This window comes from Astyanax mexicanus, chromosome 1 (genome assembly GCF_023375975.1).
Source record: "Astyanax mexicanus isolate ESR-SI-001 chromosome 1, AstMex3_surface, whole genome shotgun sequence".
NCBI lineage: Eukaryota > Metazoa > Chordata > Actinopteri > Characiformes > Acestrorhamphidae > Astyanax > Astyanax mexicanus.
In genome coordinates, this window is record NC_064408.1 from 21,491,317 (window position 1) to 21,512,368 (window position 21,052).

The 21,052-nt window shown below is 38.3% G+C and overlaps 1 protein-coding gene across 1 annotated transcript; it reads left to right on the forward strand.

The window, feature by feature from the left end:
* Nucleotides 1-988: 988 nt before the first annotated feature.
* Nucleotides 989-16,442, forward strand: stip1 (stress-induced phosphoprotein 1). The gene is made up of 14 exons (XM_007253972.4): nucleotides 989-1,073; nucleotides 4,245-4,454; nucleotides 5,667-5,808; nucleotides 6,305-6,446; nucleotides 6,836-7,001; nucleotides 7,700-7,826; nucleotides 9,982-10,084; nucleotides 10,214-10,334; nucleotides 11,494-11,590; nucleotides 11,704-11,828; nucleotides 11,935-11,971; nucleotides 12,059-12,162; nucleotides 13,037-13,209; nucleotides 14,177-16,442. The coding sequence occupies exons 1-14, from the start codon at nucleotides 1,065-1,067 to the stop codon at nucleotides 14,247-14,249; spliced, it is 1,629 nt and encodes a 542-aa protein (XP_007254034.3). The 5' UTR covers nucleotides 989-1,064; the 3' UTR covers nucleotides 14,250-16,442.
* The last annotated feature ends 4,610 nt before the right edge of the window (nucleotides 16,443-21,052 follow it).

Sequence of the window (21,052 nt, forward strand, 5' to 3'; positions counted from 1 at the left end):
TTTTATTTGTATTGCTGACTACCCAAGGCCAGAGTAGTGAGAGGGGCCCATGATAATCCAGATTTTTTTTTTCACGTGTACTGGCATGGATAGGGGCCCACTGACATTGAGAGTGTACAGGGCCCAGAATTTGAAACCATTTTTTCATCCTTCCATCCAAACATTTTTTTCAATTGTATAGTGATTCAATGTAAAATACTAATTCAAAAGGCAGAAGGTTGAGGACATTATGTTGATTGAAAGTTAAAATTTTATAGATATTTTAAACAGATATTTTTTAAACCATATTTCGACCATATTAAACCTGATTTCAACACTGAAACAATAACAACAGACAGTACTTCTATCATATTTCAACCATATTTCAACCACATTTCAACGCTGAAGGTCGGTTGTGTGCCAGTTGGGGGGTTAGCACTAGGTGGGCGATATGGCTCTAAAATAATATCACGATATTTCAGGGTATTTTTGCGATAACGATATACTTGCCGATATAGGAAAACAGAAATAATTCGTTAATTTCAGGAATATACTATAATAGTTTAACAGTATAATCATAATGTGGCAAAATAAATAACATAGCATAAAATAATATAATGCAGCAAAAAAAATTGCAGAATATTTAGTGCATGCATATAAACTGCAAACTAAAACAATTAAACAATACATTCACTTAAAGCTTCACAGTAAATAATGGACTACTTTTAAGACAGAACATCCCTATTATCACGATATGGATTTTTAATATCATGATATTTCTGTGTCACAATATATTGTATTTGGATATAATATTGCCCACCCCTAGTTAGCACTTCTACTTCTAAGTGTGGAGCTTAAAAACACTTTAACTTCTAATCAAGTCACCTTTTAAATAGAGCACTTGTACTTGTTTTATTATTATACATGTCTGTTTAAAACAGACAATTATGCAACATATGTGAGTCACGGAGGGATATTTCAGTGCGACATGGCAACCCAGATGCTGGGGTATAGTCATATTGAGCGGTGGGCGGCGCGTCTCCACTGTCGTCTCACAGTAGTTTCTGGAACCTCATGGTTACACCATGGAGAAAGTAAGTACCACTTCAGCCTGGGAATTAATTATATTCCTGCTGAGAAAATAGGAGATATATATTCTGTGGGGAACAGCATATACTTACTGCGTGTTTCTGCAGTTAGCTGAGGGGGGATTGTGTCGTGGTGTGAGTGGGCTGGCCAGTTAAACCCCAGCTAAGTTCGTTAGCGGCAGTTAACATTAGCCGGTGAGCTAGCGGTAATATTAGCTAAGCTAGCTGCTGTGTGACAGGCGCTGCTGCAGCGGTGCTCATTGTTAGCTCCGGTGCTAAGTTTATGAGCATGACTAATAAAATAAAAGCCAGTTATTGGAGTTATTCCTCTAGTTTATGTTTGGCAGTGCTGTAGCTCATTTTTATGGCACTGTTGTTTCGTTAACGCAGCTGTCTGACTCGTATTAGCAGCGTAACTAAGCAATTAGCTTAGTTCGCTAGGCTAGCTGTAAGTGCCTAGCTTAGCCTAGCTTAGCTTAGCCGGGGGAGGCTTTGCAGAGATGAAGCTGTAAGCTAGGTTAGGTGCATAAGCACTGCGACAGTTTATAAATGTCCCCTGTTGCTCTGATATAACATAGCTAACTATATCTATAATAAATGTATAGCTCTAAACAGAGTCGTTTTATATGGTTTTCTGTGGATAAAACACTTAATTCCTGCTAGTCTTGTTAACTTTTCTAAACGAAGTTGACCAGAAGTCCAGGTTTAGCTGATTAATTAACTTTATCTGTTTAAATTCTCCACCTTCTACTTTTCCTCCACTTGATTTGTTTCTGTCCTGACGATGTCAGATAGTTTACACAGGGTATAATTTATTTCTTTACTAGCAACACATAGCAATATAGTTACTGTGCCAAGTCCTGCTGGAAAATGAAATCCGCATCTCCATAAAAGCTGTCAGCAGAGGGAAGCATGAGTTATGTAAGACCAGCACCAGCAGATGACATGGCTCTCCAAACCATCACTGACCCATCAGTAAATTAAGCATTTAATTTGGAAATCAAGGGATCAGAGTCTGGAGGAGAAGTGGAGAGACACACAGTCCAAGCTGCCAGAGGTCTAGTGTGAAGTTTCCACAATCAGTGATGGTTTGGACAGCCATGTCTTCTGCTGGTGTTGGTTAGCTTCTCCACCTTCTGCTTTTTCGCCTCTTGATTTGTTTCTGTCCTGAGAATGTCAGATAGCAAGATATATGATATCGATCCTCTAAAAAAAGGGAAAAAAGAAGAGGAAATGACTGAAACCAATGTAAAGTTGATACAATTGTTCATCCCTAATACTAGGCACTAGTAACTAGTTTTTGAGTATGAAGATTTTGTTATAGTTAGTAGTGTCCTTGTATGGGCAATATTTTTATCCCAATTGCATATTAAGTGCTAATACAAACTCATATTTTTTAAATAAGGAATGTCAAAACAATGTATAGCCCAAGATATATATATTTTTATAGTATTATTAGTATGTAGTTGGGACACATCCTTAGTGTTGAGCAGTCTGGTATCAGTGTTGTAAGGTTTTAAGAATAGTAAGAACAGTTTGAGCGTATGTAGTATTATTAGTCTTTAACCACATAGACAAGTCTTTGTCATGAGTTGTGAAGACTGTAGGTGTTACTCTCCAGCCTGTAGATCAGCTGCTGTGACTGCTGTCAGTGGTTGTCTGTCAGTGACATTTGTGACACTTAGCTAAGAGCAGGTCTGTGTGGTGTGGCAGCTGACTCTGACCACTCTGATTTTTGACCACCACCAGTAAGCATTTGAAAATCAGTGGTATTAATAAGAATTTTTTCACTATTTGTTGCAGCAGAAGCCTTTACTTAGATTGTGCAGTAGATCACATTCCTGTGAGGATTGGATTGCATTCAGCCACAAAAGTATTAGTGTGGTCAGCTCATTATGTGTGATTTAGTAGGTCTGGGTCCCAAACACTGCTGTAACTCTTCTCAAATGTAGAATGCTGTTCTGCTGATCCACAGCCCAATGCCTGGGGTTTATACTCTTGTGGACAATGTTTGCTATTTGTAATCTGGTGGTATAGTGATGGCATGCTGCTCCAGACTTACCCATTTTAGCTTTTCTATGAAGATCTAAAATCTATGAAGATTAAAAGTTACCTTTACACATTGTATGATCTACAATCTTAAATCTGTACCTGATGCGCAGTTCTGAGATGATGTGGTGCTGCAGCTTACCCTATAAACCATTAGTGTGAAGAAGAGCTTTTTTGTGTGTAAAGTTGGGCGATGCTTTATTATCTAACCACTGTTGTGCTAAGTGAGTTGTTCTCTCTCTCACTCGTAGGTAGCTCTTCTTAGTTACATAAGAATGAGTGTATATATGAATACCTGAAATGTCACAAATAAAAAGAAACTGTGTGGACAGAAGTACTGGGACACTTTCCATCCATTGCTGTTTCAAAATCAAGAGTATTAAAGAGTTTTTTCTGACTTTGTAAGAGTAATTGTCTTTTAATTGCCATTTATTGACAATACTTGTTTGGTTAAGGAGGTCATCCAAAATTACAGGATTGAGCATCATGATTCCAGAAATCACAGTTTAATGGAGGGATGCTTTATACCCCTCTTGCCCGTGCCTGATATAAGGCATGGTGCCAGTAGGTTCATGTTTCTTCTCTAGAGACTTCTATTCTATTGGCTGTACTTTTCTACAAGGAAAAAATAAGCCGTGTGTGCACAAATAATTATGCCAACACACCTTGCCTTGCCATGAGTCATTGGTCACATAACATGCTGTAATATAAGCCAAATGCCATTAATGTAAATGTTAAGTGTGTCTTTAAAAAAAAAAAATAGTGGGTCAAGCACTGTAAGGTCTACGGGCAGATACTTCTAGTGGCTGGCCTGTTTAAATTGCAGTGCAAAAGAGTCTCAGCATCTTCCACCTGCTTCATGTTGTAATGTACATGGAGTTCTGGTTGAGTGCGGGACAAGCTGTGTGTTTCTGTTGCCCTAATACTTAAATTCTGCTGTTTTTTTATTTCTTTTCTGTTTCTCATTCTGTTTTTAAACCATCTCTAAGCAGTACTGAAAGTTCTTATCTTTTAAGTAAGAATCTGGGCAGTTAATCACTTAATCAAATCAGTCAGTGTCCTAATAAAGTATAGAATTGAATGTTTTTTAAAAGGTTTACCCATTACTATGCTCTTTTTCCCTCCCAGGTATCTCAGCTAAAAGACCAGGGCAATAAGGCGCTGAGCGCTGGAAACATTGATGAAGCCGTTCGTTGCTACACGGAAGCCCTGGTTTTAGACCCATCCAACCATGTCCTTTTCAGCAACCGCTCTGCTGCCTACGCCAAAAAGGGTGACTACGATAATGCCCTGAAAGATGCCTGCCAGACCATTAAAATCAAGCCAGACTGGGGCAAGGTGAATAAAATTCTTGCTTTTTTTTGTCTTTTATTTCCCCTCTTCTTCAGATCGGCTGGGTCAGCCATATGCTGAAATATTGATGGATGCACAGCACAAGACCGTTGACTCTATGTTTTAGCTTTTATAGCTAAGTTGCTATATGGTCGGTTGCCCTTATTGCTTCTGTAGATGGTTCATGAATAATATGTGGGACATATCCACAGAAATAAAGAAGCTGTATTTTGAGACTTTTTTGTTGATTTTGCAAACCGATAACAGTTTGGAGCACCACAGGAGTGTTTTATGGTATATCCTGTGCAGTTTGCACAAATAGGAAATGTGTTTAATTTGCTGATTGAACTTTTAGGTACATTTGGTGGATAAAAGTATTGGAACAAAGTATTTTAGTCACCAGGTTTAAAAGAGTTAATCTCTTTTTTCTCTCTCTCTCTGTCTCTTTTTATTTTCTCTCTCTCTCTCTTCTCTTCCCCTCTATTTTTATTTTCTATTTGGTTTATTTTGTATATATACACATTGTTATGTCCTCCCTCTTCACAGTGACCTCAGTTACCAGAAGTTTTTTTTAATACCAATAAAGTCTTAATGGTCCTCCGAAGAGGGGGGTGGTGGCTGGCAAACAAGTAAAATCTACAGTCACTATGAATTCAAACATTTTTAGGTCAGAAATTTCCAAACAAAAACAGTCACCTGACTTTGTCAAGTGAGGTTACTGTAGGATTGAATAGTAGATATTTTATGTAGCTGATATGGTGGCATTATTTTGGTATGAATGTAGGAATATTAAGACTAATTTGTATTCCCTTAGTTTTATGTTTTGCATTGGGATGAATGTTAATCAATACATCCTCTAGAGGGCAGTTCAGAGTCAAAAGTGTGTTGCCACAAAAATGGTGAAGATACAGCTTCATTTGGGAGATAAAAGGATAACAGAACAAAATGTTGAGAGTTTGGAACATTTTTCTTCTGATATTCATTCAGAGAAGGATGTTTCACCTCAGTGTTCAGCCAGACTCTACAGTGCCTGAATACTGACAGTAGTAGCAGAAGCATTAGTCTCAAATGATTTAAAACTTCCATAATTCATTAAAAAGTTAAGCACAGAGCAGAAATAAAAGCATGATTTATTTAATATATAGTCGCTGTTCCCTCACTCAAAATAGATGCTTTTAACAGAAAGGGAATTTAAAACTCTTTTTGGATTAATTTCAGGGTTACTCACGGAAGGCAGCAGCTTTGGAGTTTCTGGGGAAATTTGAGGATGCCAAAGCAACCTATCAGGAGGGTATCAGACATGAGCCATCCAATCAGCAACTGAAAGAGGGGCTTCAGAATATTGAGGCCCGACTATCAGGTATGGACTCTCTTATAGAAAGTGTTACAGGTGTAATAATCTAAGAACTCAATGATCTGGTCTTTTTTGCACTGTGAAAATGCAAATTCTTTACTTTACCAGGTTTCTGTTATACAGCTGATTTTTAGATTAATATTTATTTAATACTTTTTAAAATATGTGTAATAGGCATTAGGGCATTATTTAATTATTGAATTGTTTGACATGTTTGATCATTGACTAATGATTGCATTTTTATTTTTTTATGACAAAGAATCAGAGTATCACAATGTCAGTTTTTTTTTTTTTTCTTTCCCAATATCCCTCATTTTATGATCTTTCTACTCTTATAATTTGGGACGTTTAAAATTCCATCACACCACTGCAGTCAAATAAGTTGCAGTTTTTCCAGAGCTTTATTTATTTTTAGTACAGCAGTTTCAGTATGTTTACAACTCACACTAAAGGTCATGTGCATCCCCCACAAATGTTTACCTCCTTTTCTTTCTCACTTCAGACAAGAAGATGATGAACCCATTTGCAATCCCCAACTTATATGAGAAATTGGAGGGGGACCCTCGGACACGGGCACTGCTGACTGACCCCAGTTACAGAGAGCTGCTGGAGCAGCTGCGCACTAAGCCGTCTGAACTCGGCACGTAAGTGCTCTTCATTCTGAAGCCGTTCTCTCAATAATGCTGTTATCAGTCTCACTTGTTATTCTAGAAAGAGAGAGAACTCTTTCAATGAGTTCTGTCACTCCTGTTTCACTTTTGCTACTCATGCACACTGCTGTCTGCATACTTGTCTGTAAATCCTGCAATCCTATGCTTTAGTTCTTCTGTGCTTATCTATTTTGTCTCTTTTCTTTCTACTCCTCCAGTTTGAGAGTCCTTGTGGTTCATCTGTTTGCTCTCAATTTATCTCTTCTATTTCCACCCACGCCTTTTAATCGTCTCCAGCACTCCCATTTCTTTTTTTTTTATTTTGTCTGTGTGTTTGACAATCATGTTAATTTTTTCTTCATCTTCTCTCTTGCTCTGTATAGGAGGTTGCAGGATCCACGTGTGATGACTACTCTCTCAGTGTTACTGGGGCTGGACCTCGTTGGCATGGATGAAGAGGAGGAGCCAACTCCACCACCTCCACCTAAACCTAAAGAGACAGCTCCGCCTCCTCCCAAAGAGGAAGACTTGCCAGAGAACAAGAGATTGGTACAATTTATTTAAAATATTGTTAAGAGTTAAAAGTAATAATACATGTTATTTATTCCATGTTACAAAACTGGAGCTCTTATCTGTACTCTACTTCTTTTTGGATATAAAAACCTATGTTGTATCAATCTAAAGTACATATAGGCTACACACTCAGTTTCAATGAATGGTACGTAAGCCACCTTTTTCTGTTTTCTTTTCCTTTTTCTGTTTTCTTTTCCTTTTTTTTTTGATTGAGTTTTGACCGTTACAGAGGAACCTTATAGATTTTTTTTTAGCCAGTATTGATCACTATAGCCACATTAACGTTTCCACAGAAGCTTGGTAATGCATTTTCGTACAGAGCTTTAGGACTGTTCAGTTCATTGTTTCTCAAGGTTAACCATGTTTAAAAATGCTATGAAACACATTCCTACACCAGCTACCACTATAGTGCTAAAAGTGAAAATACAGCTGAGAAGATCTTCTTACCTAGTGCTCACAAATCAATCACTTCATCACATAATTCCTTTAGCTTTCTGATTGTTGCTGCTACCTGACATCCTTATATACATCCTCTTTTCTAATAAAAAAAGAACATTTCTTGGCTCTTTAATTAAACTGCACCAAAGGATCTTTAGTTCAGGCATTATTGATTTCAATCTGCCTCATTTGTGGTTTATATGATGCATGACTGACAGTTTTGCTTTTGCTTGCAGGCACTGAAGGAGAAGGAGCTTGGCAATGCAGCTTACAAAAAGAAGGACTTTGCCACTGCCCTCAAACACTATGAAGAGGCGTTTAAGCATGACCCCACCAACATGACCTATCTGTCAAATCAGGCCGGTATGCATATTAAACGCAAATGTGCCCATTTACACTCGCACTGTCTTCTGAACATACACCCTTACAGAGTGAACAAACACACACACACCATATGTCGCAGGAGCAGTTTGTGTGTACCTTTAGTATTTCTCTCAGCCCCCTCAAGCTGCTTGTTATTGCAGTTATACGGTCAGACAAACTGCCTGTTTTTCCATCCCAGCAGGCGAAGCATAAATATTTCATTATGTAACCTTCCTAATTGAAGTCTTTAGCAAAATGTCTCAGTTCTGAGCAGTACAGAGCTTAAAACGACAGCTTGTGTTGTGTACATTTGATTATGTATTAGTAGTAGAAGGCACCTTGCAATTTTGTTATTACCTGGTGTTACTTAGCAATGTGTACACTAAGCTTTTTTTGAGATCGTAGAGCCATGTTTAGCTTAATTAGGCATATGGTGCCTTCCAATTGCAAACCATTTATTTGGGTTGAGCTTTATGTTCCTTTATGCACATTTGGCTGTACCTCCCGCACATTAATTTTGATTGGTTATAGCCAGAAATCTGTTAAATTAGCTTAGTAAGTATTTGCAGTCTTATAACTTTTGTAACTTGAATAGTACAAATAAAATGTATTGTAATTGTCAAAATGCATTAATAGTAGCAACTCATACTGACTACAGTAAAGTCTATTCAAATTATCCTGTCCTTCATCTAATTAAACTAGACTACCTATTTTTCGCACTATAAGGTGCACCGGATTATAAGGTTCACTATCAAACATCTATTTTCATACACAAGGTGCACCAGCTTAGAAGGCGCATTATTTTAAAAGTTAAATCAGCACTCAATGTTAATTTACACAGATTTCTCTCCTGGAAACTATTTAGGTGAGTAAAGTGCTTCTGTTTATCTACAGTAAGCTTAGATTTCCAGATTGCCACTTAGGCTGGCCAGTCAGCGCTACACTGCGGAACCCTGAGTGTTCTGGTAAGCCGGGCGATATTAGCTAGCGGTTCGTCCCACGTAGCTTGTTTTAACATGGTAAACTAATGCTGCTCCAGCAGTGCTAGCCGTGCTTTTCAGCGGGCTATGGGCCGATATACTCACCTCTGTATGGCAAGCTAGAGCTTAGCGTGGTTAGCAGCTAATGCTAATACTGCTCCAGTCTTGAGTCTCTGTGCTGGAGAAACTAAACTAAAATCCTTTATAAAGCTGTACTTCAGCAGAGTGGCTTTACTCCTCTTTACAATCTGACTGATAAAATTCATACTCATCACTGTTGATTTTTGGGAAATTTAAAGGATTTTAGGTGCGCAAAAAATATGGTTACACTATAATTAAATGTGCAGTTAGAGCAGTGTTCTGTAAGAATTGATCATCTCTTCAATATGCTTAAAGTATATTGTCAATTCAAGAAGAATTTTTTATCATACAATAAAATATTGTTTTATTGCTAAGGTAAAGTTAAATACAAAAATATTTATTTTTTAAGATGGTATATAAAGTAAGTAAAAATAGAAAATCTACATTTGGAAACTCTGCTATAACTGGCTCTTACTTTTAGTATTCCACATTTATAAAAATAGGAATTAAAGAATATAGAACAACATTGCTGTCACAAGGCATTTTGTTCACAAATGTGCCACACAGCCTTTACATGCCCCCCATCCACTGAAGTAGCAGTTTTTTTTATTTTTTATTTTTATTTTTTATAAATCATTCCATTACCCAGGCATAAAACATCATATCCAGTGTCACTATCTGATTCCTCTTTTGTCCTTGCCATCATTCTGTAACACTTTGTCCACAATGCTATTGATGTTTGCATTAACTATGAGTAAGGATGCACTTCAGCAACTTGTACACTTACTGGCTGTTTTGTTGACTGTACATTGCTTTAGTGAAAACAAGTTTATAAAAGATGCTTTACTGAATTTTAGCAACCTGATTGTTTAGTAAACAAATGATTGTCACTTAGAAAACAGCTCACTGTCTTTTACAGTAATATGTTTTGTATTTAGATTAAGTGTGTCCTTGAAATGGAGTGCAAGTTTTTTTTAATACATATTTTAATAAATGTCAAAGGAAATTTGAATTGCACGGTCTAAACTTTCTGACCTTCTGTTTCAGCTTCAGTTGTTGTGTTCTCTATTTTATTGTCATCATTTTTTTTCCAGCTGTGTTCTTTGAGAAAGGAGAGTTTGACAAGTGTAGAGAATCTTGTGAGAAAGCCATTGAAGTGGGACGTGAAAATCGTGAGGACTACAGACAAATTGCCAAGTAAGTGTGTGGGTTTGTTTAACTGAGAGTGTATGGCGGAATATTTGTGTTCCTCTCATACCTGATTATCACAGTTTGTGGGAGCTCAATAGAAACATTAATTTTAATTTGTTCTCTGGTGTTTTTCAGGGCCTACGCCAGGATTGGCAACTCCTACTTCAAGCAGGATCAGTATAAGGAAGCCATTCAGTTCTTTAACAAAAGTCTGACAGAACACCGCACTCCTGAGGTGCTGAAAAAGTGCCAGCAGGTAGGTTTTCCGTGGAGGAGTTTGAGGAGGCGATAGGCAGCTCATTATGTTCCGAGTACAAAATGTACTTTTCATGAACCTTGAGATTTTGTATTTTGCTTCCTTACAGGTGTGCACTTAATAGTAGTAGTGATTTAATTGTTATTCATGTTGATGATTGTAGTAAATAATTAGTAGTTGTTTAGATACAATATTTGATACAAATATACAGCTCTGGAAAAAATGAGACCACTTCAGTTTCTGAATCAGTTTATCTGATTTTGCTATTTATAGGTATGTTTTAGTTAAATTAACAATGTTGTTTTATTCTTTGAATTGCTGAAATAACAAAAATAGATGCAGAGCTTTCAGACCTCAAATAATGCGAAGAAAAAGTTAATATTTATAAAAAGTTTAGAAGTCAATATTTGGTGGAATAACCCTGGTTTTTAATCAAAGTTTTCATGCATCTTGGCATGTTCTCCTCCACCAGTCTTACACACTGCTTTTGGATAACTTTATGCCACTCCTGGTGCAAAAATTCAAGCAGTTCAGCTTGGTTTGATGGCTTGTGATCATCCATCTTCCTCTTGATTATATTTCAGAGGTTTTCAGTTAGGTAAAATCAAAGAAACTCATCATTCTTCAGTGGTCTCTTATTTTTTCCAGAGCTGTATTGTGAAAAATACTTAACAGGATCTAAAAATATTTAGCTGTGTCATGGGGTTTCATTGGATTTTTAAAAAAATCAGTGCATCGTCTTGCTTTATAGTATTGCAGTATTTAGTATCCTAACCCCTGTATCCTACTGCTTACTGTATTTACTGGTTCTTCGTATTACATAATAATACAATGCATTTTTTTATACATTAAGATGTTAATTATAGTATATATCATATTAAATCAACCAGAAAGGTCATGTACGTGCATCGCTGCCACTTATTTCTTGTTCTGAAGCACCACTGCATGAATAAATAAATACAACTTCTGATTTAAAACTGGGAAGACTGTTTTGCTAGATTTGGTGTTTTATTGCAGGAAAGACACCAACATTTGTGGCTGTTTTGGTTCGTCTAGGATTCTTATCTTATCCTAATCCTGCACTAGATACATCTTTATAAGGGGAAAAGTGTGTTTGTGCAGTCATGCAGTACAAGATCTGATCTCTGCCCCTTTACAGGCAGAGAAGATAGTAAAGGAGCAGGAAAAACTGGCCTACATCAACCCAGACTTGGCACTAGAGGAGAAAAACAAAGGCAATGAAGCCTTCCAGAAAGGTAGGGGTGATTAGATTGAGTCTACGATCCAGTTTCATACATCACCATTCCAGTTCCAAATCAAGCAGGTTAAGCTGATTCAACCTCTTAACTCTATGTTTGTGTGTGTGTAGGTGATTATCCTGTAGCTATGAAGCACTACACAGAGGCCATCAAGAGGAACCCCAATGACGCCAAGCTCTTCAGCAACAGAGCAGCCTGCTACACCAAACTACTGGAGTTCCAGCTGGCACTTAAGGTACTGAGACCCACGCATTCATGCTCAGCTTTTTCTCTCCTCAGTTAGCTCTCCCGTTGTACGTTTGCGCATATTGAAGGTCATTTGTTTTTTGTCTGTCTTATAGGACTGTGAGGAGTGCATCAATCTAGACCCTGCATTCAGTAAGTGCTTAGCAATATTCTGGTGTTCTTAATGATGTTTTAACCGTCAAGGTTCTTTCACTTACCGCTTCAATGGTTCCTATGTAGTTAAAGGATACACACGCAAGGCAGCAGCACTGGAGGCAATGAAGGACTTTTCCAAAGCCATGGATGCCTACCAGAAAGCTCTGGAGCTGGATTCCAACTCCAAGGTATGCAGCACTAATTAACAGCAATACATTTAATTCTGCTTTTTCTTTTATTTTGCTTTGCATGACAATGTTATGGTATTAATGCAAACCATAGGATAACTTGAAAACATGGAAACGTTATACAGCTCAGGGAAAAAAATGAGAGCACTTAAAATTGATGAGTTTCTTTGAATTTACCAAATTGAAAACCTCTGGAATATAATCAAGCTGAACTGCTTGATTTTTTGCACCAGGAGTGGCAAGTTATACAAAAGCAGTGTGTAAGGCTGGTGGAGGAGAACATGCCAAGATGCATGAAAACTGTGATTGAAAACCAGAGTTATTCCACCAAATATTGATTTCTGAACTCTTTATAATATGAACTTGTTTTCTTTGCATTATATGAGGTCTGAAAGTTCTGCGTCTTTTTTTGTTATTTCAGCCATTTCTCATCTTCTGCAAATAAATGCTCTAAATGACAATATTTTTGTTTGGAATTTGGGAGAAATGTTGTCTGTAATTTATAGAATAAAACAATATTTATTTTACTCAAACATATACCTATAAATAGCAAAATCAGAAAAACTGATTCAGAAACTGAAGTGCTCTCATTTTTTTCCAGAGCTGTATGTTAAATGACTTAAGTTATCAAAATGGATAGATATTCACAGATACTAAGAAAAGGCAAACAGACCTAAAGATGCTGATTAGTGGTTCTGAATGTTCCAGTTAATTTCCCTTAATTTCCAGTTAATCTCTATCCAGAGTTCTTGCAGAATGTTGGAATCCTTGTGCTCTTTGTAGCTTGTTGATGATTATTATACTACTGCTGCTGTTGTTCTGGTGCTTTGTCTTTTCCCACATGTACTCACCCTTGTGTGTTTTGTTTGTACAGGAGGCCACAGAGGGGATGCAGCGCTGCATGGTGAGTCAGGCAGTGCGGAACGACAGCCCAGAGGATGTAAAGCGGAGGGCCATGGCTGATCCGGAGGTGCAACAGATCATGTCTGACCCTGCCATGCGCATGATCTTGGAGCAGATGCAGAAAGACCCCCAGGCCCTTAGCGAGTAAGATATACACTGCCACTCCCCAGCTCACAGATGTTGTTTTCACCATTAAGTACATTAGTGTACAGTACAGTGTACAATAAGAAGACTGGGTAGAAGGCAGTCTCAGATGCTCAGCCCATAGACCTGACCTATGTATGCTGTGTGCTAATATAATCACAGGTAACAAAAGCTTGATTTCTTGCAAACATGTTTATATCGTAACAATAGAAAAATAGTAATAGGGTAGAAAACAAACTTGTATATAAAAAGCTAAATGCTAGCTATGGTAAAAGAAAACTGGTGCATAGAACTTCGGTATTCCAGATATTTAAGTATAAAAATACCTACATAACTAAGTAAGTAATGGTAACAATATTAAAAATGTAATAGTACTGTAATTGCAATATCATTTATTTCCACTTAATGAATTAATAGTGCTTATTTGTTTTTTTAAAAAGTGTGTTTAAGATGCTTTTTGGGATGGTGAAATTTCAGTCCACTTGCCTGAATGAGCAAGTTGACTGTAAACGCTGGGAATAATAACTCTTATGAGAGTAATTAAAACCCAACTCTGGTTAGGTGACTAGTGACTAGAGGGCTAACATGTTAGATTGTATTTGAGCACTCTTGCAAAATTTTCAGTTGACAGTAGTGGTGGTTTAAGTGGTAGTGCGGTTGTGGGTTTGATAACCTGGTTACCCTCACTGCTCCCAAGCTGTAGCAATGGCTGCCCACTGCTCCAGGCATGTGTGCTCACTGTCCCACCATGTGTGTCTTTTGAGTGAAATGAATTGGTTTTACATATAGTCAAGTAGGGTTGCATTTTGTGTTGTTTGATTAACAAAATCCACATTACTAGCACTAAGCAGTAGCTGCCCACATCTCTTATTTGGGTCTGTTTTTGTTGACTTGCAAGCATATACGTATATAGTTTAAGTGCTAAAGTGTGCTAAACAGTCTACCTTCTGTTCCTCCCTCTCCTCAGTCACCTGAAGAACCCAGTAATTGCTCAGAAGATTCAGAAACTGATAGACGTTGGCCTCATAGCCATCCGGTAATCACAGCGAAGGCAGAGGAGAAGCAGGGCTACCACCATCCAGATCAACACCGCCACAAGACCACAGAGGGAAGATGATGCCATTCCAAAATCGACAAACTCTAGCTCACTGAAATGTGCACCCATTTCTGTACTCCACATCTATATGTGATAGGGTTTTCTGTTTTTTTATTTCAATGTAAGGCCTTAATTAGACATTCATTAAACATGTTATATTAAACATGTAATGCGCAATACTAGATTTGATTTTTTTTAGAATACTCCAGTACCAATGACCATTGATTCATGACACATGAAGTTTTGGGTGAAGAGAACCTGTGGATGATCAGGTTTGTTACAGTGTAATCTCACAAATGTAAGCACTGGAGAAAAACTCAACTGTGTAGTACCAGCTTTGATATTCAGCCAACTTCAATTTTGACCCTCTGACTCTTTCAGTATAAACCTCACTCAGTATGGCGTGTTGTAAGGGCATTCCTGGATGCAGTATGAATTGCGCAACTATTTTGAGATGCTTGTTGCTATCATTTTATGTGTGCGTTCTGGTTCTAATTTCTGAATGTTGTTGCTTGTGTGGGGGACTGCTAGTCTTCGATAAAGCTGGTTGCCACTTCTCACAGAAATTTCAGGGTTATCAGACATCTCAGGGTAAGAGTGCATACCTGCGTTGAGTTCCATGCTGGCAGTGTAATCATATTCATGGTGAAATTACCAAGATATGGAGTCTGGATCGGGTACAAACTCGCGGTTGAATTGAACAGTAAAGTTTGATTGCTTTCACCTTTTCGCGCTCAGCAGGAGAAAGCTTGCCTCACTGCAAATCCTGCAGCTCCAGCCTATCTCTGTAGGCACTCTATTCCCAGCAGGAAATATCTTTAGGCAGCATTTAGCTGGGCACAGTGGGTAAGAAAGCAAATGTAAGAAAGTGATCCTTAATCAGCACTCTTAATTTGAGAAGTCAGATGTGTGTTTATCCCCCCCAAAAAAAACCTTTTTCATATAATGTTAGTTTTAATTGAATACTGTCTTTTTAGGCTTTGCTATAGTTCAGCCATGCCACCTGTGCTTAACAAGATGATAAAAAGCTTTGCAAAGCTTAATGTACTGAAACTGTGAGTTAGGAATTACAGAAATTCCCCTTTTCTATCATAGTAATGTTGCAACACTGTTGACCACCTCCTCCTTTCTAATCTCACTTTCCATTTTATCAGCTCTCCTCAACATATGGAGCCCTTTTTCTGCATACATTGTAATTTCCACCCTGTTCCACCACCTAGCAGGTATTATGTGGCTGTGGGCTGGATATTTCTGGTTGGTGGACTATTGTCTTAAAAACTGAGAATGATCTACCACCCAGATAATACCTGCTCTGTGGTGGAACTGTAGGTGAGAACAGGGTAAAATAAGATAATAAACTATGCAGATGGAAGTCAGTTTCTTATTACAAAACTACAAAGTGCTTCTATATGCTCAGTGTAGCTGAAAGAATGAACCATGTATGTAGAAACAAGAAGGTGGTCAGAAGTAGTTGTTAAAGTATGAAAACATAACTGTTGTTCAGTGTTGTTTTGGTACATTATGCAATGCTAAGCTTCTCCACATAAGCATTTAGGAACTCTTCTTGGAAAGGCATCTTCAAGAATTCAAAAGTGTGGCATTGGTTTACAGGGTGCCTTCAAGTAGCACAGATTGTGGGCCAGTCTTCAGTTTATCCTGTTCATTGCTTATTCCCAGAGTTCCCAGTGTCTTGAAGACAAGCCTGCCATCTGAGTGACCTGAAAGCTCCCCTTGCTTATCTATCTCGTTTTGCCGTCTTCAGTGCGAAAGAGCAGAATGGGACTTTAGCCATGTGAAAATCTTCGGCTGCTGTCACGCTCCATGTCTTTTCACTTCAATAAACTCTTTGACTGACATCCACGCCGGGGCATCCAGATTGCGTCCAGTCGAATGGCTCTTCACAATTGCAGTTTGCTCAAAGATGGCAGGACAGAAATAACTGCCACTCAGTGCGTAGCCTGGGGTCACTTCTTCAAATAAACCTTAAGTTCCTGTATTGTAGAAAAAGCTTACTGTAACCTGCAAGTAGTTTTATGATGTGTAGAGAGGAAGCACATCACAACAGAAAGTTATATTGGCATGACACTTGGAAATGGAGAATTAAGAGCGTGAAAAAATAAACTCAAACTGAAACAGACTACCAATCTCCGTGTCCACAGTTCTAAAATTTATAGTGCATAAACTGAACAAATGTGTGTTTGTTCAGTGGTGCTTGGAAGTTGTGAACTCTTAATAAATATTTTCTAAAAGACGTCTTAGAAGAAGATAAAAAGAACAAAGTCTAACAAATTAGACAAAAATATAATGATCCAATATTACATATGTAATATTAAAACATTGTAGGATTAGCAGTTAATTTAAAGGTAAAATTAAAGTCTGGTGTTTTTAATCAATGGGATGATAATCAGGTGTGAGGGGGCGGAGCCTGTTTTATTTTAAGAATAGGGATTTATCAAAGCTCTGGTGCCTTAACAACCTACTTATGTTATCAATTAATATTAATTATTAAGTTTTAGTGAAACGCGTCTTAATGTATGTGGCTTGTGTGTAAATTCAAAAGGATACTCTGTTTTAAGTATAAAATTTAATTTTCCTGTGGGTGCATGAAAATGTCAAGTTTTTGGTTGTATTACATTTTTTAATTTTAATGGCAGAAAATAACATCCTTAAAATAACCTTTATTTAACATTCCCTAATAGGCATCAGTTAATGTTACAATTCTGACATTGAATCAACACTCACATTATTGCTTTTAGGTGAAAGGTGCTTTCCACTAGTAATAATAATTATAGTTTAAATGTTCCTTTTATTTTCTGCAAGACCACTGGAGGCTATAGAATATAAACAGGATGTACATATTTAATGTAAGTAAAAACATACATACATAAAAACCATGCATATAAAACCATAACGTTGAATTAATGTAAAATCAAATCAGTGTGTACAAACAAGTCAATTCAGACAGAGATAAACATTGCTTCAGTACATTGGTTGACTTATATTTTTGCTATGTTTTACGTATGACGCTTCTTAAGTAGTGTTTGTTAAAATATGTATATTTTTTGGAAGGATTCCTAGCAGTACCAGAGCCGCCGTTACATCAAATAAATGAATGCAAACAGCTAAAGAGAGCCAGAGAGTCCACAGAAAGGATATAAACAACTAAAAACTCATTACAATTACGTATTTATCTAAAAAACAAAGAAAACTTACCTATATACTTCAGTTTTTCTTCAGTAAACATGTTTTAAGCCGTAACGGCACTAGCATTACCGCTAAAATGTGCTGAGTGACAGTTACGGCCAGGACACTCAGTTTAAACTCAGCTTTAAAAATAAGTATGCTGGGACTTCCGGTGGCGCGCTAGACGAGATGGCAGCTTAGTTTTAGAGCTCCGGTGTCAGCCTTTAATTCCCCCAATTCAAGAACTATAATTCAGTTAAACTAAGTTAGATTGACAAAATAATGAGTGGGGACAAAAATAGGAGAGTGGGATACGAGCTGCGAAGCAACCCCGAGCGAGAATCCGAGAAAGAAGCTTCGAACAGCATGGCCTCAAAAGGACAAGATGGAGGCAGCGGAGAAAACGAAACTTTGGACTCGATCAGAGAGGTGATGAGTGAAGTTCTGACAGCGGGGATGGCGGCACTCCGTGCGGAATTAAAAACAGATCTTTCCGACCTCCGCGAATGTTTTCATGAGGACATTAAAAAACAGATGGGCGAACTTAAATCTGAGTTAAACGGGAAAATACAAGAAATCACGGGCCAGATGCAAGGTATAGCGGAACGCGTCGGAGGGATCGAGGAAGGTATGGCCGACATGGAGCGCTGGGATATCGGTGTTAAGGAAGCTCTCACCCAGCTGCTGAGAAACCAGCGAGTGCTGCAAGATAAAGTGTCTGATTTGGAAGGGCGCTCGAGGCGCAACAATATCAGAATCTATGGCGTTCCGGAGGAAGCAGAGGGCACTTCCACAGCGGCGTTTGTTACAAACATTATAAAGTCCGAACTGGGAGATGACCTCGATCTGGACCGAGAGAGCGACCTGGGAATAGAACGCGCACATCGCGCCCTCGCTCCAAAGCCACCCGCGGGTGCCCCGCCGCGCTCTATTGTGGTCCGCTTCCTCCGTTTCTCAGTTAAAGAAAAGATTCTCTACACGGCATGGAAGAAGGAGGTCAGTGTCCTTAACAAGCGAGTATATTTTGATCACGATTACGCAGCGGACGTACAGAACAAGAGGAAAGAGTACATACCCATCAAGAAGGCGTTGAGGGAAAAGGGAATACGTTTCCAAACTCCATTAACCAGAATGCGCGTCTTTCTTAAAACGGGTACGGTTATGTACAACAGTGCGGAGCAGGCGGCCGAAGATCTGAGAAAACGAGGATTCCACGTGGGGGAGGTCTCCCGTGGGCCAAAGCACGAGGTAGTTACGGAGAAAACGCTGTCTCGACTTTTACCGTGGGAGATCCGGCATGGTGGAGGGAAAAAACAGTTCCAGCGGCAGATCCGGGAGAAACTGCAGGAGTACCGTCGAACGGACACCGGTGCGGCAGCTGGAGATGGATGAGCGGTTCAGCCGCAATCCCTCTCTTCCTCTTTCTTTTCTCATTTGGATAACAACACCGGCTGACACCCAGGTATCATAGACAGAGAGCCACAAAATATTTTTCCTTTTTTTTTTTCTTTCTTTAACTCTGCTAAAAGAGGGACCCCACACGGTGGCTATTTCCCTCACCATTGAAGGCGACATAGGACCTTTCTTGTTGGAAGTTCAGTTTCTGTATTATAGTTCCCTGGTTTTGCTTGATTGTGTTAGTGTTTCGAGGTCTGGGATGGCACAAGAACAACTATGCCAATGTGAAATTGATGCATTATCAAAGATATAATATTCTTTCTCTGAATGTAAATGGGCTAAATAATCCAATCAAACGCAGCAAAATGTTAGCTAAAATAAAAAGGGAGAAGATAGATATAATCTTCTGGCAGGAAACCCATCTCTCAGATGGCGAGCATGACAAACTAAGAAAAATGGGATATAGGAATGCATTTTTCTCATCATATAGAAATGGGAAGAAAAGGGGAGTTGTTATCCTTATTTCAAACTCTGTTAGGTTTGAACTGGTATCTGAAACAAAAGATAAGGAGGGCAGATATGTTTTAGTAAAAGGAAAAATAGACCAAAAAGAAATAACTTTATTCAATATATATGCCCCCCCAGGGAGCCATACCTCTTTTTTTAAACAGGTATTCAATCTTATAACATTAGAAACATATGGCACCCTTATATGCGGAGGAGACTTTAATCTGCTCCTTAATCCTGCATTAGATACTACAAATAAAGAGAGAAGGAGAAACCCAGTCGAAAAATATGTAAATAAGGTAATTAAAGACCTAGGTTTGAATGATGTTTGGCGTTCAATACATGGATCAGATCCAGGATACACCTTCTACTCTGCACGATATGCCTTACATTCAAGAATAGACTATTTCTTAATGTTTGCTAGGGACTTACATAGATTGAAGCATTGTAAAATAGGTTCGCGGGATCTCTCGGACCACTCAGGGGTTTACTTAAATGTACATTTGGATGGTAGACGGCGTAATACATTATGGAGGTTAAATGTTGGCCTATTAAATGACCCAATGTTTAAAGAATCTATGGTATCTGATTTACAGGCGTATTTACAGGACAATGATAAAGGAGATGTTAATCCCTGTATATTATGGGACGCAGCTAAAGCTGTCCTCAGGGGAAAGATAATAGCTAGGGCAGCACAGAGGAAAAAGGTAAAAAATCTAAACCTGCTGGCATTGCAAGGAAAATTGAGAGAGCTAGAACAACAGCAGACTGTAACTAAGGGTCAGCATATCATATCTCAAATCAGAACTGTGAAACAGGAAATAGATAAAATATTAAGTGAGGAAGTAGAGAAGAATATTAGATTTATGAAACAGCGGTATTACGAGGCAGGACCCAGGGCAACGAAACTATTGGCCTGGAGGCTCAGAAAACAACAGGCAGAAAATGCTGTCCATAGGATAAAGGACCCCACCACAAATAAAATTCTTAACAATCCGGATGATATAGAAAAAACCTTTGAAGCATATTATAAGTCTTTATACTCTCAGCCGTATGAGACTAACAGACACGAAATCACCGAATTTCTCAATTCTTTAGACCTACCTACAGTAGGCAAAGAAATCAATGATAAACTTATTTTACCCATAACACAGGAAGAGATAGATAGGGCTATAGCAAGACTGAATAACAATAAATCACCAGGTACAGATGGATACCCTCCGGAGTGGTATAAAGCTACAAAGGAACACCTCCTTCCTGTGTTGGAATCCTGTTTTAATTATATCATGAAAGAGGGTTTTCTCCCTCCCTCTTGGAAAGAGGCTTACATATCAGTTATTGCAAAAGAGGGAAAGGACAGGTTAGACTGCACAGGGTATAGACCTATTAGCGTCCTAAATGCAGATTATAAAATTTATGCCTCTATTCTGACAAAGAGGATGGAAACTGTAATGCCCTTCTTGATAGACGAGGATCAAACAGGATTCATAAAGGACAGGCAGGCTCAAGATAATATAAGGAGAACCTTGCATGTTATTGAACAAATTAATAAAGAGAAGATAAGTTCTATTGTCCTCAGTCTAGATGCCGAGAAGGCTTTTGATTCGGTCAGGTGGGATTTCCTTTATCTCGTAATGGACAGATTTGGATTTAGTGCAG

Coding starts and splice junctions, on each gene's coding strand:
- stip1 (XM_007253972.4), top strand. Junction 7,002..7,699: donor TGCCAGAGAACAAGAGATTG/GTACAATTTATT, acceptor TTTTGCTTGCAG/GCACTGAAGGAGAAGGAGCT. Junction 11,829..11,934: donor AGTTCCAGCTGGCACTTAAG/GTACTGAGACCC, acceptor TCTGTCTTATAG/GACTGTGAGGAGTGCATCAA.